Raw genomic sequence first — 19514 nt, 5'->3', positions numbered from 1 at the left:
CTGAAGCCACCACCATTTGTCATGATTCCGCTTTCCGACAATCCACACGTGAGCTGATTTAGAATCTCCATCTCCGCCGAGTTCCCTCCTTTTGCTGCAACTCAATCACGAGTCTCATCAACCGGACATCATTCCTTCGATCGAAGCGTCGCCTCCAAACCCACTTTATTTTCTTTACAGCGTGTGTGATGCCTTCAACTTACATATTTTCTCAAATCTTTATTCGATTACGTTTCTCTACTTTATATTCTCAAAAAAATTGGTGCGCCCCCCCCCCTCCCTTGTCCTGCCATCCTTCTTCATCAACCCACACTGACCAACATGGTGAAGTATGGTGAAATAACCCGCATGACCATGTATAACATCGACACAGGCATTTAGCTTGCCAAGCCGCACCTTGCCACCTCTGGAAAGTTGGGACGTTCAACAGCGAACCCGTCTACCGCAACGTGTGAGAAACGTCAAGCGAGAGGGCTCTCTGCCTCCTTCGTACTCTCATCGCCGCTTGCTGCGCCCGTTTAGGCCTCCCGCTGTCGCAGCCCGCCGTCCGGGCCACGGCGTTGCTTCGCACACACAGAGAGGGGAGCACGTACACTTGTGTGCTGTTCCCGCAGCGATAGGATCTGACGCTGGCAGGCACGGGCAGTTTCTGAGGCCAAAAAAACACAAAACAAATGTTGGCGGCGAGTTAGCAGCGTTGGGAAACTTGAAGAAAAACATTTCTGCAGATCTTCTTGGTTCTTTCGGTAAAGTCACGTAGAAGGGAAATAATAAAAGTATAACATAATAAAATACAAGACCTGTTTTTCACCTGAGGACGGCTGCTTGCGTTGTGGCCGAAACGTCGTGAGAATTGTATTTTATTATGTTTTAGTTTTATTATTTTATTATTTCTCTTCTACGTGACTTTACCGAAAGAACCAAGAAGATGAATCCCTGCAGCCACGAAAGCTTTAAATCGAAATTTCTGCAGATTTTGCTCTTTTTGGGTATCCCTTCTCGGTGTTTGGTTCTTCGACAGGAATACGGACGAGAATAATGGTAGCTTTAGTGAAAAATTTCGTGGTGGAATTAAGGAGACGCAAATTTTAGTTGTGGTTTTTTTCTCATTTCTCTGGTGAAAACTTCACTTTTCCTATGCCACGGGCGGGAGCGTGCATCTCGGCTTGAAATTCTTCCCAGGCCTTACCCGGCAAGGAATTTCGAAAATTTTAAAACGTTTAAAATGTCGAGTTTATTTGGACAGCCTGCATCGCGGCCCTGGGGTCAGCACGTACGCAACTCATGCCCTGAAGCATGAAGTGGTAGCTACGTTCCCAGTTCATCTTCTTGGTTCTTTCGGTAAAGTCACGTAGAAGGGAAGTAATAAAATAATAAAAATAAAACATAATAAAATAAAATAATATAATATTTTATTATTATTTTTATTTTTTATTTTATTACTTCTCTTCTACGTGACTTTACCGAAAGAACCAAGAAGATGAATCCCTGCAGTCACGAAAGCTTTTAATCGAAAAGTTCCCAGTTATTTAAATTAAGTACATCAGAATCTTTATTTATCCTGGAGAAATGCAATGAGCTATGAAGCTCTTTCACAGATGTACAGTAGTCTCACAGATGTCCGATAGAGCTGAATTGATTAACGTCGACATTTTTTCTATGCAGTGACTCGTAGTATTACACGGTTATTCTGTGCGATGTCATTGAACGGTAAAATCACATCCGCTGAAATGTAAGGCCGATTAAGTTACTTATTTTGGGAAGGGAAACTGTAGCTTTCTATTTGCAGCTGGCCCATGCGCTCAATCTCATAATAATGTCAATTCTTCCTAAAAATAGTCTCAAGACTTTTTTCGAGGGCCCTGCATATGGATGTTTGGCCATTGTCTGTTCAGGAGAATTTTGGATATTGGGAGGAAGCTGGAACACCCGGAGAAAACCCGCGCAAACGATTTTTCGCACGGGTTTACAAACCCTCTTGCTGTACTGCCATCCCTTGAAGCTAACAATGTACAGTAATGGGCTTTTTACAGAAATAATGAGAATGATTCAAATGGGCTTCACTTCTCTTCTCTCGAAATGCAGCCACAAAAATATGAATGTTGTAAATGTCTATTTTTTATCGAGTGGGTCTGAATTTTGCCTTAAAACTTTCGTGACTGCAGGAATTCATATTCTTGGTTCTTTCAGTAAAGTCACGTAGATAGAAAATAAAAATAATAAAATAAAATTTTCATTTAAAATAAAAATCAATTGAAAATAAAGCAAAAAAATTGCTAAACAACACAATCCAAAAAATTGTTGAATAAAATTTTTATAAAAATTTCTAAATTAATTTAAAATAATAAAAGCAAATAAACCCACGACGTTTCTATCACAACAGAAGCGGTCTTCATCAGGCGGAGAGAAGTGGTTTTGACTATCCGTTGGGGGCTGGCAGCCCGGCGCGACATCGCGTGATTGAGGTTATCCTCGCTCCGTCGCAGTGAATTAGCATGTTCGTTATTGCTGCTATTAGACGTGTGTCGACCACGATTGTTTTTTAATAGCACCGCTCAAAAGCTATCCCCGGGAAATGTCTGCGGATTATTTAAGGTTTTTAATTTGAGTTATATTGCTAATTGTGAAGGTTTTGGGACAATTTGCCAGGCGCCGATGATTCAGGAAACCACACGGAACTAACCGAGTTTGTGCCGTACTCTAGATTTTTACTTGTGTGCACTTCAAGATACTTCCGGCATCATCATGGGTGTTGTATTTCTCCCGTCACTGAGGAGCGTGGGTTTTTCTCCAGATAATCTTGCCGTTTTCCCCATCAGCAAAATCACAACATGTGAAGGAATTGGCCTGAAATCCGGAATGGGGCGGATGCTCCTGAAAAGACGAATTCGTATCATGAATTTTAGTGAGGCTCCTAGGACAAACAACGGAACTCTTTAATTGTTGCAAGGTTTCGTCGATACGATGCCGCCGCAGTGTTGCTGCGTATGTTCGCACGGGTTTACTGCGTCGCTGTCATGTGTTTCTAGGTTGTAATGCACATTGTTCGATGTGATGTTTTATTGTTTTTGTGCTGATTTATGTTTGCTTTGTTGCTGCCCTTTATTTTATTTGTTTCCCTTTCGTCATTTCGGTAACCTCCCCCCCCCCCTCCCAAAGTCACGCTTTCAAATGAGACAATATACTGATCTCTTGAGTTCTTACCTGGTTAAACAAAATAAACCTGGAACTTGTCCGACGTCTCGCTCCACGTGCTGAGAGGAAAACGTCAGACGTCACGCGTCGTAAGCAGAAAACGCATCGAAGAGCTATCGTGCTGTCGTCACCAAACTAATCTCACTGTCGGTCCCCTGGAACGATAATATCTTGTTGCCGTAGGATGAGAAACTTGATTTGGCTCGATTTGGCCTGATCTTACCCCAGAACTCGAGTTGAAGAACAACTTGAAGTGGTAGAAATAAAGAAATCACAATTTGCATCATTTGCTGAGCTACTAAACTGATCACATGAAATATTTCAGAGTTTGATTTCGGAATTTGCATAGTTTGCTGCATATTATTGATCATCCCTCCTCCAGTTTTCACGTGGCTTTCACAACCCCGGGTGCAAATTAAACAATTCCACATAAAACATCTTTCATTGGCATGTTTGGTGGTGTATTTCTGCTCAACCCACAGGGAATTCTGGCCCACTCAGCTGGTTTGAATACAGTTAAGGATTGAATGAATTAATCTCACTATAACTCACCGAGTATGACTAACAAAATAGATGAGCAAACCAAAACACTTTCATATATCTGGTTTGAATAAAGTTAACGAACGGATGAATGAGTCCTCGGGCAATCACCTGGTTTGAGTAACGCTAATGAATTGCGTTGCAGAGCATCACATTCCAGTGCAACATGCCCCAAGCGGGAGACAAGGAAGGACATTTCTACTTCCGGTGAGTGACTGCCTAACAACCAACAATTTTACACCATACCCGTTGCTGTTAAAACCTTTTAAAACCCATACTTCACCACGATGGGCGGTCCCGGTTGGTGCAAGGGTTTCATTACTTGAGATATTTATTCTCGCCATGTTGGGCATTACACCTTCGTGGAATTTCTCACAACAACCGTTTGATGATGATTGCTTGTGTTGCAATCGAAACGTCGTAGTATGCTAGTATTTAATTTATTATTTTATCTTTGTACGTGACTTTACCGAAAGAACCAAAGAATAATTCCTGCAGTCACGAATGCTCCAAAATTAAGATTGAACCGTTTGACCATGTGGGCATGCGCGCGTGGACCTGTTTTCCATAAGCGGGGAGTGTTCGTGCCGCACTGTTAACCCGGTGGACCCGAGTTCGATTCCCGCTCATGGCCAACATGGGTGACAAATATCCGAACCGGTCTTGGACCTCTCCTTGAGTCGACTCAGCCTTTAATGAGTACCTGGTACGATTTGTCAACATCCGTTATTGGGGAGACGAAGGCTGTAGGCCACCCACCCCCTCGTGTGCAGTGCTGGCCTAAATAGATGCTCTAATAGCACTTTGCCGCAACAGTTTGTTAAGGCCGTACGGGGGGATCTTTGTCTTTGTCATTTATTTTTTATACAGTACTAGCTTTACTACCCGGCCACCTTTGTCTCCCCAATGGTGATGTTCACACACCACACCAGTTACTCGTTTGAGGCTGAGTCGACCTAGGGGAGGCCCAGGACCGGTTTAAATAATCAACACCGGTGGTGGCCGTGAGTGGGAATCTAACTCGGGTCACCGGGTTCGTAGCGCAGTGTAGCGCTAACCACTACACCACCGCTCCCCCCACACACACACGCAGACACACAGACACAAACACACAGGCAGCACGCTAACCAATACACTACCGCTCCCCCCACACACACGCGCGTGCGTCCATAGGTACACATACACGTGCTTGCTGCAGACACGCAACTTTCAGGGTGCGTACGGCAGTAAACGACTAAAATAAACCAATGCTGCGCGAAGAACGCCTTAGACCTGCAACACATTTGTATTTCACTTTACCCGCGGAGGGTTTGGGGGTGGCGTGACATCAGCAGGCACACTCCGTTAGGCTTCCGCATACGGGTCACATGACAGATGTGACTGTCACAGCAGCTGACTTGCCGTGCAAAATATATGCATTATTGCGCCCCCCCCCCCCTTCCCCCCATGGTGTACAGTCTGGAAAGTACCCACATGGCAAATTAAAAGTTTGTTGCATTTTTCGATTTAAAGCTTTCGTGACTGCAGGGATTCATCTTCTTGGTTCTTTCGGTAAAGTCACGTAGAAGGGAAGTAATAAAATAATAAAAATAAAACATAATAAAACAATTATCACGACGTTTCGGCCACAACGCAAGCAGCCGTCCTCAGGTGAAAACCAGGTCCGTCGAGGCGACAGAGTCTGAATGAAACAGCACACGAGCTTGGAGCATATATATAAGCTGGGCGCATTGACAAAGGAATTTGCATATCAAAATGAATTTAGCATATTTATGGGAAATGCAGGAATGTGATTAGTACTGCATATGCATGTGCATTATGCAGGATTAACAGCATCAGCAGTGACTGCAGCTCCCTTTGATGCTGTTAATCCTGCATAATGCACATGCATATGCAGTACTAATCACATTCCTGCATTTCCCATAAATATGCTAAATTCCTTTTGATATGCAAATTCCTTTGTCAATGCGCCCAGCTTATATATATGCTCCAAGCTCGTGTGCTGTTTCATTCAGACTCTGTCGCCTCGACGGACCTGGTTTTCACCTGAGGACGGCTGCTTGCGTTGTGGCCGAAACGTCGTGAGAATTGTTTTATTATGTTTTATTTTTATTATTTTATTACTTCCCTTCTACGTGACTTTACCGAAAGAACCAAGAAGTTTGTTGCATGTCGGGGAGTACGCTAAACATTTTGAACAGACAAACATATTCACAAATTTCTCTTTTATATATATAGATACAACATAGACCCCCCCACACTTGCACATGCATGCACACATGCACATTGAGCATTGATCGGTGTGTGTGTGTGCGGACCGGTCTCTCGCAGGAATAAAGTTCTGCCGGAGGTCACTGGGATGTACAACATTGAGTTCATATACACCCACGAGAAGACAATGCTGAAGGGAATGCTGGTGAGTGGCAGTCTAACACCAGATGTGCATCTCTATACAGCAGCAGACTGTAATGCTGCAAAGTAGGCATGTGATGAGTCTCTGTCCCCCTTGCGATTTGACGAATTTCCGTGGCTCTTGGTCGTGATTTGTTTGGACAATTGAGAATTTGTTTTCATTTGTGGGGAATTTAGCAGCTTCTAGTGACATTAGAGGTCATGTGAACCCATTACTTACAAGGTATATGATTCTGAAACGGTCCATTCTCCAACGCTCGATGGGGCGGAACCAAAGCGCAGTGGTTTGCACAATGCTCTACGAAACACCAGTGGCCTGAGATTGAATTTCCCTACCACCTTCGCCAATCCATTTTGACCAAGCGTATATTATAAATCATTCGATTAATTGTTTTGTTTGGATTAGGAGGCCTTCATCCAGCAGTGGATCAACAAAGGGCTGTAAGTGGTAGGGAATCAAGTCTGTGTGCTAACATGTGTTACCGCTCGCCCATCTCGTCGTAGCTATGTGATGTTTGTAATACGTATTGATTTCAACCAATGAATCATCCCACTGGGGACAATGGTCGAAAATAAGTACCACTTTGTGGGGACTTCAACAGCAGTTTACCTACGGTTAGACTAACCCCCACCATCGGAATGTGGAATTTCCACCACTGACTTATGGCTGTAATATTCTTAGGTTTTTTTCGGTAAAGTCACGTAGGTAAAAAATTTAAATTAATAAAAGTAAAATTAAAATAAAATAAAATCACGACATTTCGGAGGCAACACAAGCTTCCGTCTTCAGGTGGAACAGTCACAGCACGATAGCTGTATCAAGTGAGAGAAATTCCAAGAAAACCGTACTTGTAGATATACTGGTTGAGGGTGGGAGGAGCCAAGGTAGGCCCTGAATATTATTTTTGTGTGACGGAAGCTTGTGTTGCCTCCGAAACGTCGTGATTTTATTTTATTTTTATTTTACTTTTATTAATTTTAATTTTTTTCCTACGTGACTTTACTGAAAAAACCTAAGAATATGAATCCTTGCAGTCACGAAAGCTTCAAATCTAGAATTATGGCTGTAAACTGCAGATTAGCACCGCCTCAATGCTCATTTGAGCAGTAGGGGGTCCTTAGTTGTGATCTATAAAACAATAGAGGAACAAGGAAAGGAAAAAAGAGAGAAATTGGCAGAGATGGTAAAGAGACTTGCAAAGCGACGGGCTGTGAAGACAATGTAACCGTAATTTGACAAACATCCCAATGCTCAAAAATTACCAGCTAATCACTCGATTTGGAATCACACACACACACAGCAGCAGCAGCATCGCCCCCCTGCTGCGAAAACGTGGCAGCACTTTCCTGAAAAAGTGTCTCGAGACTCGGCAAAGCTTTTCTGGGTGAAACAAGCCGCGGGCAGGCCAGCCAGACAGGGCACTTGCGTTCCTTGACCGCATCCCGCTCTCTCTTGGCCACGCGCGTGCCCAATTCAGGTCACGCTGGAGGTGAAGCCGGGGCCGCCCGAGCGACTGCAGCCGGACGTGACACCGGCCACGCTCACCGTGTCCAACTCGCGCTCGCTCGACAGCCGCACGCTTCTGCGCGCCGTCACGCTGCGGCTCACGGTGAGCGTCGCGGCGCTTCCTGCGTTCTCGTGGCACCCACCGGCAGGCCGGTGTGGCTCTCGTACCCATTAGGGCGTCCTCCCAGCAAACCATTCCCGGTGGTTGTTGGCTCGATCAGGGGTTGGCAACAGAAGTAGCAAAAAGAGCTTGTCTTCTTGTTTCTTTCGGTAAAGTCACGTAGAAGGGAAATAAAAAAATAAAACATTGTAAAATAATTCTCACGACGTTTCGGCCACAACGCAAGCAGCCGTCCTCAGGTGAAGAACAGGTCTGTCGGAAAGACAGCGTCTGAATTTCCCATAAATATGCAAAATTCTTCTGATATGCAAATTCCTTTGTCAAGGCGCCCTTCCACCCCTAACCCAGCTTAAATATACGCTGCCAAGCTTGGTGGTGTTCATTCAGACGCTGTCTTTCCGACAGACCTGTTCTTCACCTGAGGACCGCTCATCCTACCAGTTATCTAAGAGAGCGAATGGAGGTCACTTTGGCTAACATTTCAATGCAGGGGAACAGCCCCACTCTGAAAGTTGGGCGTATCCTACTAGCGAATGGTTCTTGGTGGTTATTAATTAGATCACAGATAGAAGCCGCAAAGTGCTTGGATGGGCGACCGTCATGCACAACAGCTGGGCCTGTTTAGTGGACGGCAGACGGCAGTGCGGTAAATCCATTGGTCTATTGTACTTCTATGCTCCCACACGCTGTGGACCCAACCTTCGCCTACCCACACGGACTAGTATGATGTGGGGGAGGCCTTCATCCAGCAGTGGATTAAGAAAGGGACATAACCCGTGTGTTATAACACGGCATGTCGCGTCGCAGGATCAGTTTGGGAACCCGACCGGTTGCGACTTGGACGGAGAGGTGGAGGTGACCATCGAGGGGAGTGAGGAGGTGAAGACAGAGGGGGAAGAGAGGCCGCTCTTCATTGGACATAAACCCTCGGTCCAAGTCCCACTCACCGCCGGCGTCGCCAAAATTCAGGTGAGCGGCAGAGGTGTGGCACCTTCCGATTAGCACGGTTTGCTACGTATGGTGTGAAAGAAGTTCTACATGCACACATGGCCGAGCGGCTCCGAGGTAAGTGCCAAGTCGCCACCGCTGAGCACTGTAAGCTCAATGGCAGGTTTGAGCCGCCTGTGATGAAACCTGGTTTTCATTTGTCACGAGTCGATGGTCTCAGCCTGGTTAACAGTGATTACACGAATACATCGTGTTAAAATAAATTCTGCAATTAATTTGGCTACGTTCCAGCTCTGAGAGTTAACAGTATGGCGTGGGAGAGGCCTTCATCCAGTGCTGTTTGTGGCAGGGTGGGTGAAATATAGCTGCTCCCTACTATGTGAACCAGAGGTAAATATAAGGGATCTTACGAGGAAGCTCGGTAATAAGACCAAGGGATTGTACTGCTGTGCGAGAGATACACATCGATTCTCCGTCTCATAGCGGCATGGCTCTTAGAGCACAGTTGAGATAACATTTTCAGAAAGTATTTTTTAAAAACCTGCATGAATAAATATAGAATAGACACTGGGCATGGTATTGTTTTTTCTGTTGGAGATGGGTGGACAGTACAGAGGCCAATATTGCATCACAGCACAGAGCTGTCAACACCAAGATTCTGGATTCAAATCTGCATGTCTCTTGTGTTTAAAATGAATGTTTGACTTCATGTGGGAGGAAGCCGGAGTACACGGAGAGAAAACCCACCACCCATACGAGGGGGTGACACTCGAAACTTTGCACGGATGAATTTCTTAATATAGTCTTTTACAGCTACCCTCTTCGCCATGCGTGGTAATTTCTCATGCAAGTCCTAACCAGACTCAACTCTGCTTAGCTTCAGGGATCGAATGCGATTGGACCTGACTTCCGGATTTGCGTGGTGATTTGCGATGCTCTCTCTGCCTATCGATCCAGGACACCTGTGAAAACGAATGTAGTCCGTATCACAGTGTTGTTCCTGGCCAAATATTCTCATTAAATTAATATTACCAAGGCTCACCGCTGTGCGCGGCAGAACGGATGTCAAGGACCATGGGGGAATTATTCTCGAACGTGGGCATCTTTGTGTGCCAGGGCCGGTAGCTCAAATAGTGAGCTTGAAATTACCCGCAACTCGGTCGTAAAATAAAACACGTCCCGACTAGGGTTTCCCAGACCCCTTCCCCCTCTCTTTCCAAACAAATCACGACTCGCACCTGGTTAAATAAAGGACATTGAATTTAATTAATGCACACACACACACGTGCATGCGCACGAAACAGAAATACTGCTCGTGGCTACACCAAATCCTCCGTGACTAATCTTCGTAGACAACCACTAATTTCTAGGTGCTTTTATGCCACTTAGGGTGTTGGCTTGTGCTCATAATTTTGACAGAAATGTAGCATGTCGTTAAGCTTTACGAGCCTGTCGTTAAGCGGACTTTAACGAGCGAGCGTGCCGATCGGCCCTCTTCCTGCTGCTTCTGCAGCCGCCATCGTGGTGGCCTGCACTATTGCGGTGTTTGCGCTGCGGCTGACGCTGTGCGGTGGTGTACATCCCCCTTTCGCGTCCACACCGGGAGGATCCCGTGCTAGCGACATGACGATGGGCAACTGAACAGAGAGAGGACGCGCACAGTGTTGTCAGCTGTGCACATATACACTTGAATACAATGACAAAGATCCTCGCATAGCCTAACAGACTTGGGGGCAAGTGCTGTTATTCAGCACCTACAAAAGCCTCCACGGCACACAAGGGGGTGGGTGGCTAGCATCATGCCTGGCCGCCTTTGTTCACAGTGGTGATGTTTACACACTACGGCAGGTACTTATTTGAGGCCGAGTCAACCTAGGGGAATGCCCAGGACCAGTTGAAATAATCGTCATTGGTGTTGTTATGTAGCGCAGTGCTCGTGAGTGCTGCTCCACCACTCCCCACACATGAACACACACGCACATATATATTTACACGAGCATATACAGTGTACACAATCGTGTGCACACAAACATAAGCACTTAAACATTCACACATGAACATTCGTATCTGTGCACACGAACGTACACACACGTGAATATATGCGCACGTGCACATACATACTCGCACATACACAAAGTTCCTCCTCTTCATTCTCATAAGCGATTGGGGCAGACTTGCATGCATTGTGCGCGTGTGTGAAATACACACACGTCCACATACATGCACAAAGGCACAGCTCTCCCTGTTTATCCTCACAGAATATTGGGACAGACCCACGCACATTCACACAGCGCACATGCTCACGCACGCATGCGACTCACTGCTCCGGTTCATCAGCTGTGCAGATGAGTGAGTGGATTGCTCTGTGCCTTCCTCGCGGAACAGAGTCCCGCCGAGTTGGGGCTCGGCCGAATCCCGAGAAGAAAAAAGCGAATCCGCACGAGCGATGTTGTATTGTTTTCCTCTTTTCGTCAGAGGCCGGCGCCGAGACGGTTAAACTGGGCCACGCTTGGGGAACACGGTTTCATCTCGGGTGGCTGCGCCGATTCGCAGCCTAGCGTCTTGGCGGTGCCGGCCCAGTGCGTCTCAGACGAATGTAGCAAGCGGCCTTATCTCCCCTGAGCCCCACTCCCTCAGTAGAGAGGACAATAATTCACCCCCTGCCCACCCCGTGAAGATTATGGGGTCGTAATTCGTTTCAACAATCAGTTGCTTTTTTCTGTTTTTGTTTGCAGTGTTTTGATTCACTCCATGAGCCTAAGTGTAACATTAACATGTCACATGCATGTAATAATACACATAATAATTTACAGTCTTTCGTCAGTCAACTGCTGGATGAAGCCCTCGCCATTCCACTTTGGTCATTGGAGGTTGTTTGACCAAACTTCACCTTGCGACTCAACGGCGTGGGTTTAAGAAGCGACAGAATACCAGGACCAGTTTATACTGGTAGGAACCTCCTGGTTACACCAGCCCACAGGGGATTGTTGTGTCCGTCCGTCGTGCATCTAAAAATGGGAGGGGTGGGGCTGGGTGGAGAATGGAGGAGCTGGGTGGGGAGGGTGGGGAAGGGCTGGGTGGAGGTTGGGAGGGGTGGGGCTGGATGGGGAGGGGCTGGTCACCCCGTGGTGCCCTTATAAAACTCAACGTTTAACCTACTCACGCCGGCTTGTGTGCTCGCCCTCACAGTCGGCCATATTTGCGGAATTCACCACGCCGCCGTTGACCCTGGCCATTGACCGAGCAACCCGACGTTCCTACCAGCTCCCTCCGCAGGAATGTGTTGTATCGCTCGCTGCTGATCTTAGACGTGGAGGCTGGGAATCGAAACCTGCAGATGTTATCCTCGATGTTTATGTCAAAGTCAAGGTGTCACTTTACTCAAATGAGCAGTGAATGATCCCAAGGCAGTGGTAAAAATTCCACGTTTCCTTTGACTTTGGGCCAGATGGCAGAGCCAACTAGAATGATGGTATGTGGTACTATAATTGAAAGGAAAAAAAAAACCCTCACGTACGCACACTCGTACGATATATATTCACGTTAATATTTATTCCCCTATTAAAGACGTGCGAGCATGAAGTATGCATACAAGTGGTCGTTCCGTTCTGTAAGTAGGTGCTCGAGTAAAACAAACAAGTGCTGCTCGGAGCTTGTTATCAACGCCGATCAGAAAACTAAAACCAACACGGCCCCAATACACAATGCACGGCAGCCAAGGCGTTGCACGGGCAGTGTCACTCTTGACAAATTACTGCCCGAGTGCTTTGTGAGCCAGCGGTCGAGCATTTGGCAGTGGTGGCGACGGTGAATGGTGGTGGTTGTCGTGGCGGTGGTGATTGTGGTATTCGGGTTCGTGGTGACGCTGTTTGTGGTTTGTGTTGTTCACAGCCACGGCAATGTCTCCCGAGTGTGAACGGATTGCTCGAAGCTGCCAGACTGTGATATTTTTTTCACAATCGGCTGTTGTGAAATGTGATTCGGGAAAAAAAACTACTTTTGAACTAACGTCTGTTCTTTTTTGGACCCCGCTGTAGCAATCGGGCGCTTTTGGGCCCTTCGGCTCCAGAGTTTTTTTGGCGGTGTTTACCCCCCCAAAAATCTGGCAGCCCTGCCTGCGCTCCATCGGAATGTCCCGATTTAACCCAAATGTCATCCGCTCGGTGCCGAAGCCACGGCTCCCGAGGGGGGGGCCTCCGACGCTGGCCCTGTGTGCACGCGGGTGATTGCGATCGCGAATTGTTGATGTCGTGTTGTTATTATGGCATTCGGCCATGGGTCATTTTCAGATTAAAGTTTTGGGCAGTGACACTGGCTGGCACACAGTGACCTACCCCTGCCGTGTAGTACCGTTGGGTCTTTAATAAGTGTGTAATACGTTTGTAGCTATCATCTCACTCGACTCCCCTCCCCTCCACTGTCTCCTACATCTCCTCTCATCTCTTTATGCTCCCCATAACACTCTTCTCATCTTTCTCTACTCTCCTTAGTCCACTCTCTGCTCCAGCAACCAAAGCTTTCTATCCATGCCCTCAATCAACCTTTTACTCAGTAGGAGGGCTACTAATTATCTTCTGCTACCTCCAGAGTCTGAAACTATTTTTCCCCAGCCAGGTGGTGGTGATGATGAGCTATGTACAAACGGCCTAGGTTCAACAAATGTGGCTGAAACCCTGTTTTAATCTTCGTGGGGTTTTAGAAATGTCTAAACTCTCTTCCAATTACTTTTTTTTGTTGAAAGTTGGAATTAATTTTGTTAAATTTTTAAAACCCTTGTGGGGGAGTTGGTGCGGGTGGCAGGACAGAGAGACTTAAACCATGACATTTCACACGCAGTGTTAACTACCTCGCTTGGTATACAGGCGGTTGTGTATATTTGGAGTATGCATGTTCTCCCCTGTTGTTGCGTGGATTTTTCTCCGGGTCCTCCGGTTTTTCCCTCCACATTTAGAAACGTGTTCAGATTGCCTGCTCTAAATTTCTACATGATAAGCCACTTCGAGCTATCATTTGTGGCCAGGTCGCTTCTGAAGAAGAGTTCTTTCGCTCAGTGGGCCTTACTTGGTGAAAAAAATAATAGTTTAGATTGACGGACAGGTGCCCTTTAGTTATAATGAGTGAAGAGCCCGTTGAGGGCAGTGGTTTCTCTTTTAAAGGAGACCTGGGTTGCATGGGCTCCTCAACCCCGCCCAATGAAGACAGTGCTCGGTTACTGCTGTGTCTCGGGGCAGCCGAGGCTGTGCAGGGAAAATGCGAACCACGATGACCCACATACTAATCCACGCCTCGCTGGAAAGCGGAAATGGCCTGCGGAGTGAAAGTGGGATTGTTAACGGTGCCGGGGCCGGGCTCTGGATGGGAGGGAGGGATGGTGCGCACGCATTTTTAGTTGATGAAGACGCGCGCTCTTGGATGTAGACAGTCACGAGTCGAATGCTACGGAGCTGTTTGATGTGGCTAATTGAATTCCCAGTGTTTGGCATGGGCAAATGTCACGTGAACGGGCGTGTGTGTGTATTCACAGGCTTTTAAGTTTGTGTATACGTGTGTGTATGTGGACAGGCCACTGCTTGAGAAGCGGTCTTGTGGTTAGCAGCACTGCACTCCTATCCAAGCGATCTGGATTCGATTCCTTGCCACAGCTAGCATCAGTGGTGGTCCTAGGCCTAGGTCAACTCAGCTTTCAACGAGTAACTGGTGCAGTGTGTGTAATGATCATTAATTGGCCGGGCGCAGTGCTGGCCACCACAAATACTCGTGCCATGTCGGCAGCCTTCATAGGTGATCGTTAACTCTACTTTCCAAAACAGCTTTTGGACAGGCCACCCCAAAAGAAGTGGTGGTGCAGTGGTTAGCACACTGCTCTTGCATCCTATCCCATCGACCTGGGTTTGAATCCTGACTACAGACAATATAAGGGGCGAGTGGTTATGAATTTGCCTGTGTCTTCACAACCGATTCTGACTTAAATGTGTATGTAACTGGTTGTCGTATATAAACATTAAAAACTGGATGGGAGTGGTGTGGGCCACGCTATATCCCCTCGTGTGCTCTGGCAGCCTGAAGCACTTGCCTCAACCACCTGTATGACTGCATGGGTGTTTGTGTTGTGTGTGTCAACTGTTGTATATGCAGGTGTGTTGTTATATTTGTGTGTGCATGCGATATTGTGTGGTCATGTGCGTGTATGAGTGTGTTGGGCAGAGCACCATGCCGAGCACAACTTGTCCACTTGTGAAATGAATGAGTGCGTGCACGTGCATTTGCGTAAGTGTGCCCGTGCGTCTGTCTCATTCCGTCCGTGTGTCAGTGTGCTCGACTTGCTAAGTTCATCTTTGTTTCTTTAGCTCGTGTTCGTGTGTTTGTATGGATGTGTGCGCATGCATGTTTTCAATTTCTGCAGTTCAGATTCGTTTTTTTAGCTCCTAATCATTTGCGTCCTGTGCAAGTTTGTGCGTGTGTGTGTGAATGCATAAGTGCGTGCGTGCATTCAGCTTACTTACGTTCATATTCATTTATTTAGTTCATCTTCATAATTGCGTCCCGTGCAAGTTCTCGTGTTCATGCATGTGTGCGTCAGTCTTTATTTTTGTGTGTGTGAGAATGTGGGGAGTGGGAGTGTTGTGGTTAGCGTGTTGCGCTGTGAACCCGGCAATACGGGTTCGATTCCCGCTCACAGTCAACACCAGTGACGATTATTCGAATCGGTCCTGGGTCTCCCCTAGGTCGACTCAGCCTTAGATGAGTGGTGCCTTACCGGCCGCCATCGGTACTCGCTAACAATACTTGTCCCAACAGTCTGTTAAGGCTCTACGGGGTTCTTTGTCTTTGATCTTTGTGTGAGAATGAATGCTCGTGAGTGTGAATGTACGCGTGTGCGCGTGTGTGTGCCTGCGTGCCACTGCAGCTGCACTAGTTGTTAGGAAATTCCAAGTGCAGATGGGCGTGCGGTGAGTACGTCCAGCCGCGCGCAGTTTTGTGGATCAAATCCAAAAGTGCCCCACAACTTGTGTGTTTTTTTTTTAATCTCCTCGCTTATTTCCTGACCATGCAATGGAGTAATCACATTTACTCTGCCATATTGGTTCCGGGGGGTTTTTCAGAGAAAGCTAAATGGAAACTATAAATACAGCCGCGCTTGCGTGTGCGCTCTTAAATTAAGACAGAAACAATGAGTCCCCGCCTACCCAGACCTGCTCGCTCGCTCACTCGCTTGCACACACACACACAGCAACAGGCATGGCGTTTCCCTCCGAATGTGGACTCTAAATGGAAAAATAATACGGATTTATTTGACTGCACTCGGTTAAGCAAAAGTGAAAGAGGCTGGGTGATGTAGAGGGTGCGTGCCTATGTCAGGGCATTGAGCCAACACCTTTAGAGGTGACCTGGGTTCAAGCCCTGTGGCTGCGATGTCTCAGGAGGCTGAGGCTGATAGGTCGTCAGAACACAAAGTCAGTACTTCCAAAGACCTTGGTTGGAGCCCCATGAGCGGCTGTTTTTTTGTGTGTGTGTCCAATCACGGAACATTTTTTGTATTTTTTTCATGCTTCTTTGTTTTGCAATCTACAATCAGGGCGAGTTTTCCCATCTGGGATGACATGGCCTAAGTGTATCGTTACAGTCGCCAACTCTTGCAAGCAATGACGTCCACAATGCAATTACAATACAATTTGGATTTTTGTAAAGCTTCTAAATACGACCGCATTTGCAACATACTCTTCAAAATCAGGCATTTTCTGTTCTTTATAGGGAGAGAGGGGGAGGCAATCGGTCATAGGCAGAGGATGAAAGGGAAGCTCACGAGCCTGCGCTTGAACAGGGGCAGGCACTGGCGGAGCCAGTGTCGGGGTGGGGTGGCACGTGCCCCCCCAATGATCCGATCGAAATCCCTAATTTCGATCGGATCATTGGGGTTTATTCGTAATTAATCGGCATTTTGCGACTGCCACTGTGTAGCATATTATTACGTGCCAGGGACTCTATGAGATGATAGGACAATAATCTGAGTCCATAATTGTCAATAAGTAACGGCAAGCGGTTATAAGTGACTCAGAGAATTGTGCGCAGTTGCGTATACAGTGCACGACTTCCCTGAAGGCATTCACCTTCAGCGAGCGTGATGCCGATCACACACGGTTCGAATTCGACCCTCGATCGATGGCTCCGCCATCGCCGCACACGCGTCGAATAAAAAGCAAGGGACAAGTTCTTGCCTACTAACAACTCCGATCATTTTTCATTGCTGGAGGGGTTGCCCCCCCTACCTGAAAATCCTGGCTCCGCCATTGGGGGCAGGCAGTCGACAGCACGGATGTATTGATTCATCAATCTCCATCTGTTCTTATGCTCACGATCGATTAAAATCCATTCTTACATTTGGTACGGCACGTGTTGAACTGCGCGCAAGAAACTCAATGAAATCCGCATTCATTGTTCACGTCATGATGGGTTTACATGACCCCCTGCCGCTGCCACCACAGCCGCCACCGCATTCACCGCAATGGGGGGAAAAAAACGTTCCTTGACTATTGGTTCGAATCGCCACCTATGGTTTGCGACCCATGAATCATGACGGTTCATACAATCTCAAATGATTACTAGCCCCGAAGTCCCTGGACATCCACTACCCGGCTGATGGCTCACTTAGCCGTCGCGTTTAACCGCACACACGGGCCGCGAGGCTGCTGCTCGGGAGCCGGAAACGTTGTTCCGCTTCGCTTGAGCCATGTCAGTGCAGGTAGTCCACGCGCCGCTTGTGCCCGTCCATCCCCCTCCCGTGGTGCCCCGGCCTAATGACGAGGTGGTTGAGGGGCGCCATGCTGGCGGCTCTGCTCGTGACCTCCTCCCCCCGCCCGCTTCTCAGCCTCGCGAATCAGCTGCTTGCGGTTGAAGCTGTGAAAGTCCTGCGATGCTCCAAATCCATCGCCATGTCTTCCTCCTGCGCCCTCTTCTTTTTTAAAAAGCCTTTATATTAAGTTCGCTTGCTTGCTTGCTTACGCGCTTACGACCGTGCAAATCTTTCGGTCGTTTTTTAACCCACTTCCCGTGATCCAATCGAGCTGACATTTTACACACAGACTCGTTGTGCGTGACAATTTATTTTCTTGAAATTTTCCCCCCAAAATTTTACACTTTTTAGGAAAACATAAATTATATTTAATTACCAATTGCTTAACGGTGGCAGGCAATCATCTGACCCATAGGTGGCAGCCATCTCAAGCCAGAGGACGAGAGGACTCTAGCCGCCACGCATATAAAGGATTTATAGTGAAAAACTTTGTGTTTACGGGTTAATTTTTTTTCAAGTCCCGTGACAATCGGTGGATCAGGCCGGAGTCCATGTCTTGGAGATTCGCCAAGCGGAATCGCTTGGAGTCGAGTTTGTCTTTGCTGTAAGCAAGCAGTTGCAAAAATGTCCGCATCTAAGCGAATTCGGTTGCATGGAACCAAGTTGCGCGACCGATCGCCCTGGTGTGGACCCAGATTTATCCACTGGCTTTCGGATGGTTCGCTGAATCTGTTGATGTGACCAAAGAACTGCGGTTTTGTTTAATGGTGGATATTAAGTCGTTCTTTTTATCCCGGTTGGTCAGTAATTGCGATTGTACGTGTTCATTAGTTGCGTGCGCTGTCCGTTAGATCTGTGGTAACTTCCAAAAGTCTTTAATATCACAACCAGGTCAGGGAAAAGTCATGCATACACGTGGTTTATGTGACGCTTTCCAATATGCGTTTGTCTTTTGAAGTATTTAATTAACAGCATGATAGCTGATGGGAAGCTGTGATGACGGGCGTGCTTGCAAATTTGAAAATGCAATGCTCCATTTTGCTTTGGTTTGTGCCTCCCAGTATTTTGCAACCTCTTGGTCAATTTGACCGATAGATTTTATTGTTTTTTATTGGGTAAATCCCTAAAGGTAACACAATGTTCTCCTAAAGTTTGGACAAATTATATGGTGATGCTGCTGCTGCGTTGGACAAGGACAGTTTAGAAAAAAATCTCAACGTTTGTGTCAACACCACTGCCTTAAAAGAAAGAAAATAGGCAACGTTTTGGGCAATTTCCTTTCTAAATAGCACATGTGTACTAAATGTTATTTACTTTTAAGGCAGTGCTATTGACATGTTTTGTATTATTATTCTGGAGTTTGGTTCATATTGGATCGGATTTACGAGAACTATAGTGCCCACCAGAATATGAATGGGCAAACTGAGCTAACTCGTGAATGCTTTCAACCTTAGTTTGAAATTGGTAAAAAGAATGGGGGCCACTTACGTTCTGAACAAATTCCACAGCAAAGGTCACCGCGTCTGTAATGTGGAGGAAGCACTGGTGACTTGACTGATCGCACGTCCTGCGATGGCGATTGGCTGTCGCGGAAAGATTCCTCCCGTCGCCGGGAATCTCCCAAAACCGTTTGAAATGACCAACGCTCACCCGAAAGTGACCTGGACGTGTGACCTAAAATGTGCGAAAGTGACTTCTGGTGAACTGGAAGGGACTTGAAATGCCAGTGGGGAAGGCCGGCGGGGGGGACTTGGGTGTCAATTGCTTAGGGACCCTGAACACCGGTAAACACGGCGCCGGCTGAGATTTGCGGCCAGGAAGCGTGCTTTCTTGCTGCGCTGCAAAGTGGAGAGGTGTGGAGCACGTGGAAATGGTGGAGTTGACGGGCGGTTGCACACGCAGTGGGGAGGCGCCTGCTGAAAGCGAAAGCTATTTAGAAACTTTATTTATTTTTCACTGGCGCCCAATAGTGCTTCCTCTCTTCATGTTCGTCAAGTCGT

General features: G+C 47.0%; 1 protein-coding gene across 1 annotated transcript in view; it reads left to right on the top strand.

Moving 5' to 3' along the window:
* SMCHD1 (structural maintenance of chromosomes flexible hinge domain containing 1) overlaps nucleotides 1-19514 on the top strand; it is a 96092-nt gene that overhangs the window by 50295 nt on the left and 26283 nt on the right. The window contains 4 exon segments of the mRNA XM_061549354.1: nucleotides 3881-3942; nucleotides 6067-6151; nucleotides 7626-7757; nucleotides 8583-8744. Coding sequence (XP_061405338.1) covers nucleotides 3881-3942; nucleotides 6067-6151; nucleotides 7626-7757; nucleotides 8583-8744 — 441 coding nt within the window.

The sequence above is a fragment of the Lethenteron reissneri genome, chromosome 10 (assembly GCF_015708825.2).
Source record: "Lethenteron reissneri isolate LAM-NWPU_2019-01 chromosome 10, ASM1570882v1, whole genome shotgun sequence".
In the NCBI taxonomy this organism is placed as follows: domain Eukaryota; kingdom Metazoa; phylum Chordata; class Hyperoartia; order Petromyzontiformes; family Petromyzontidae; genus Lethenteron; species Lethenteron reissneri.
Note: the sequence above shows the minus strand (reverse complement) of the source record. Positions and strands in the feature narration are given on the sequence as shown.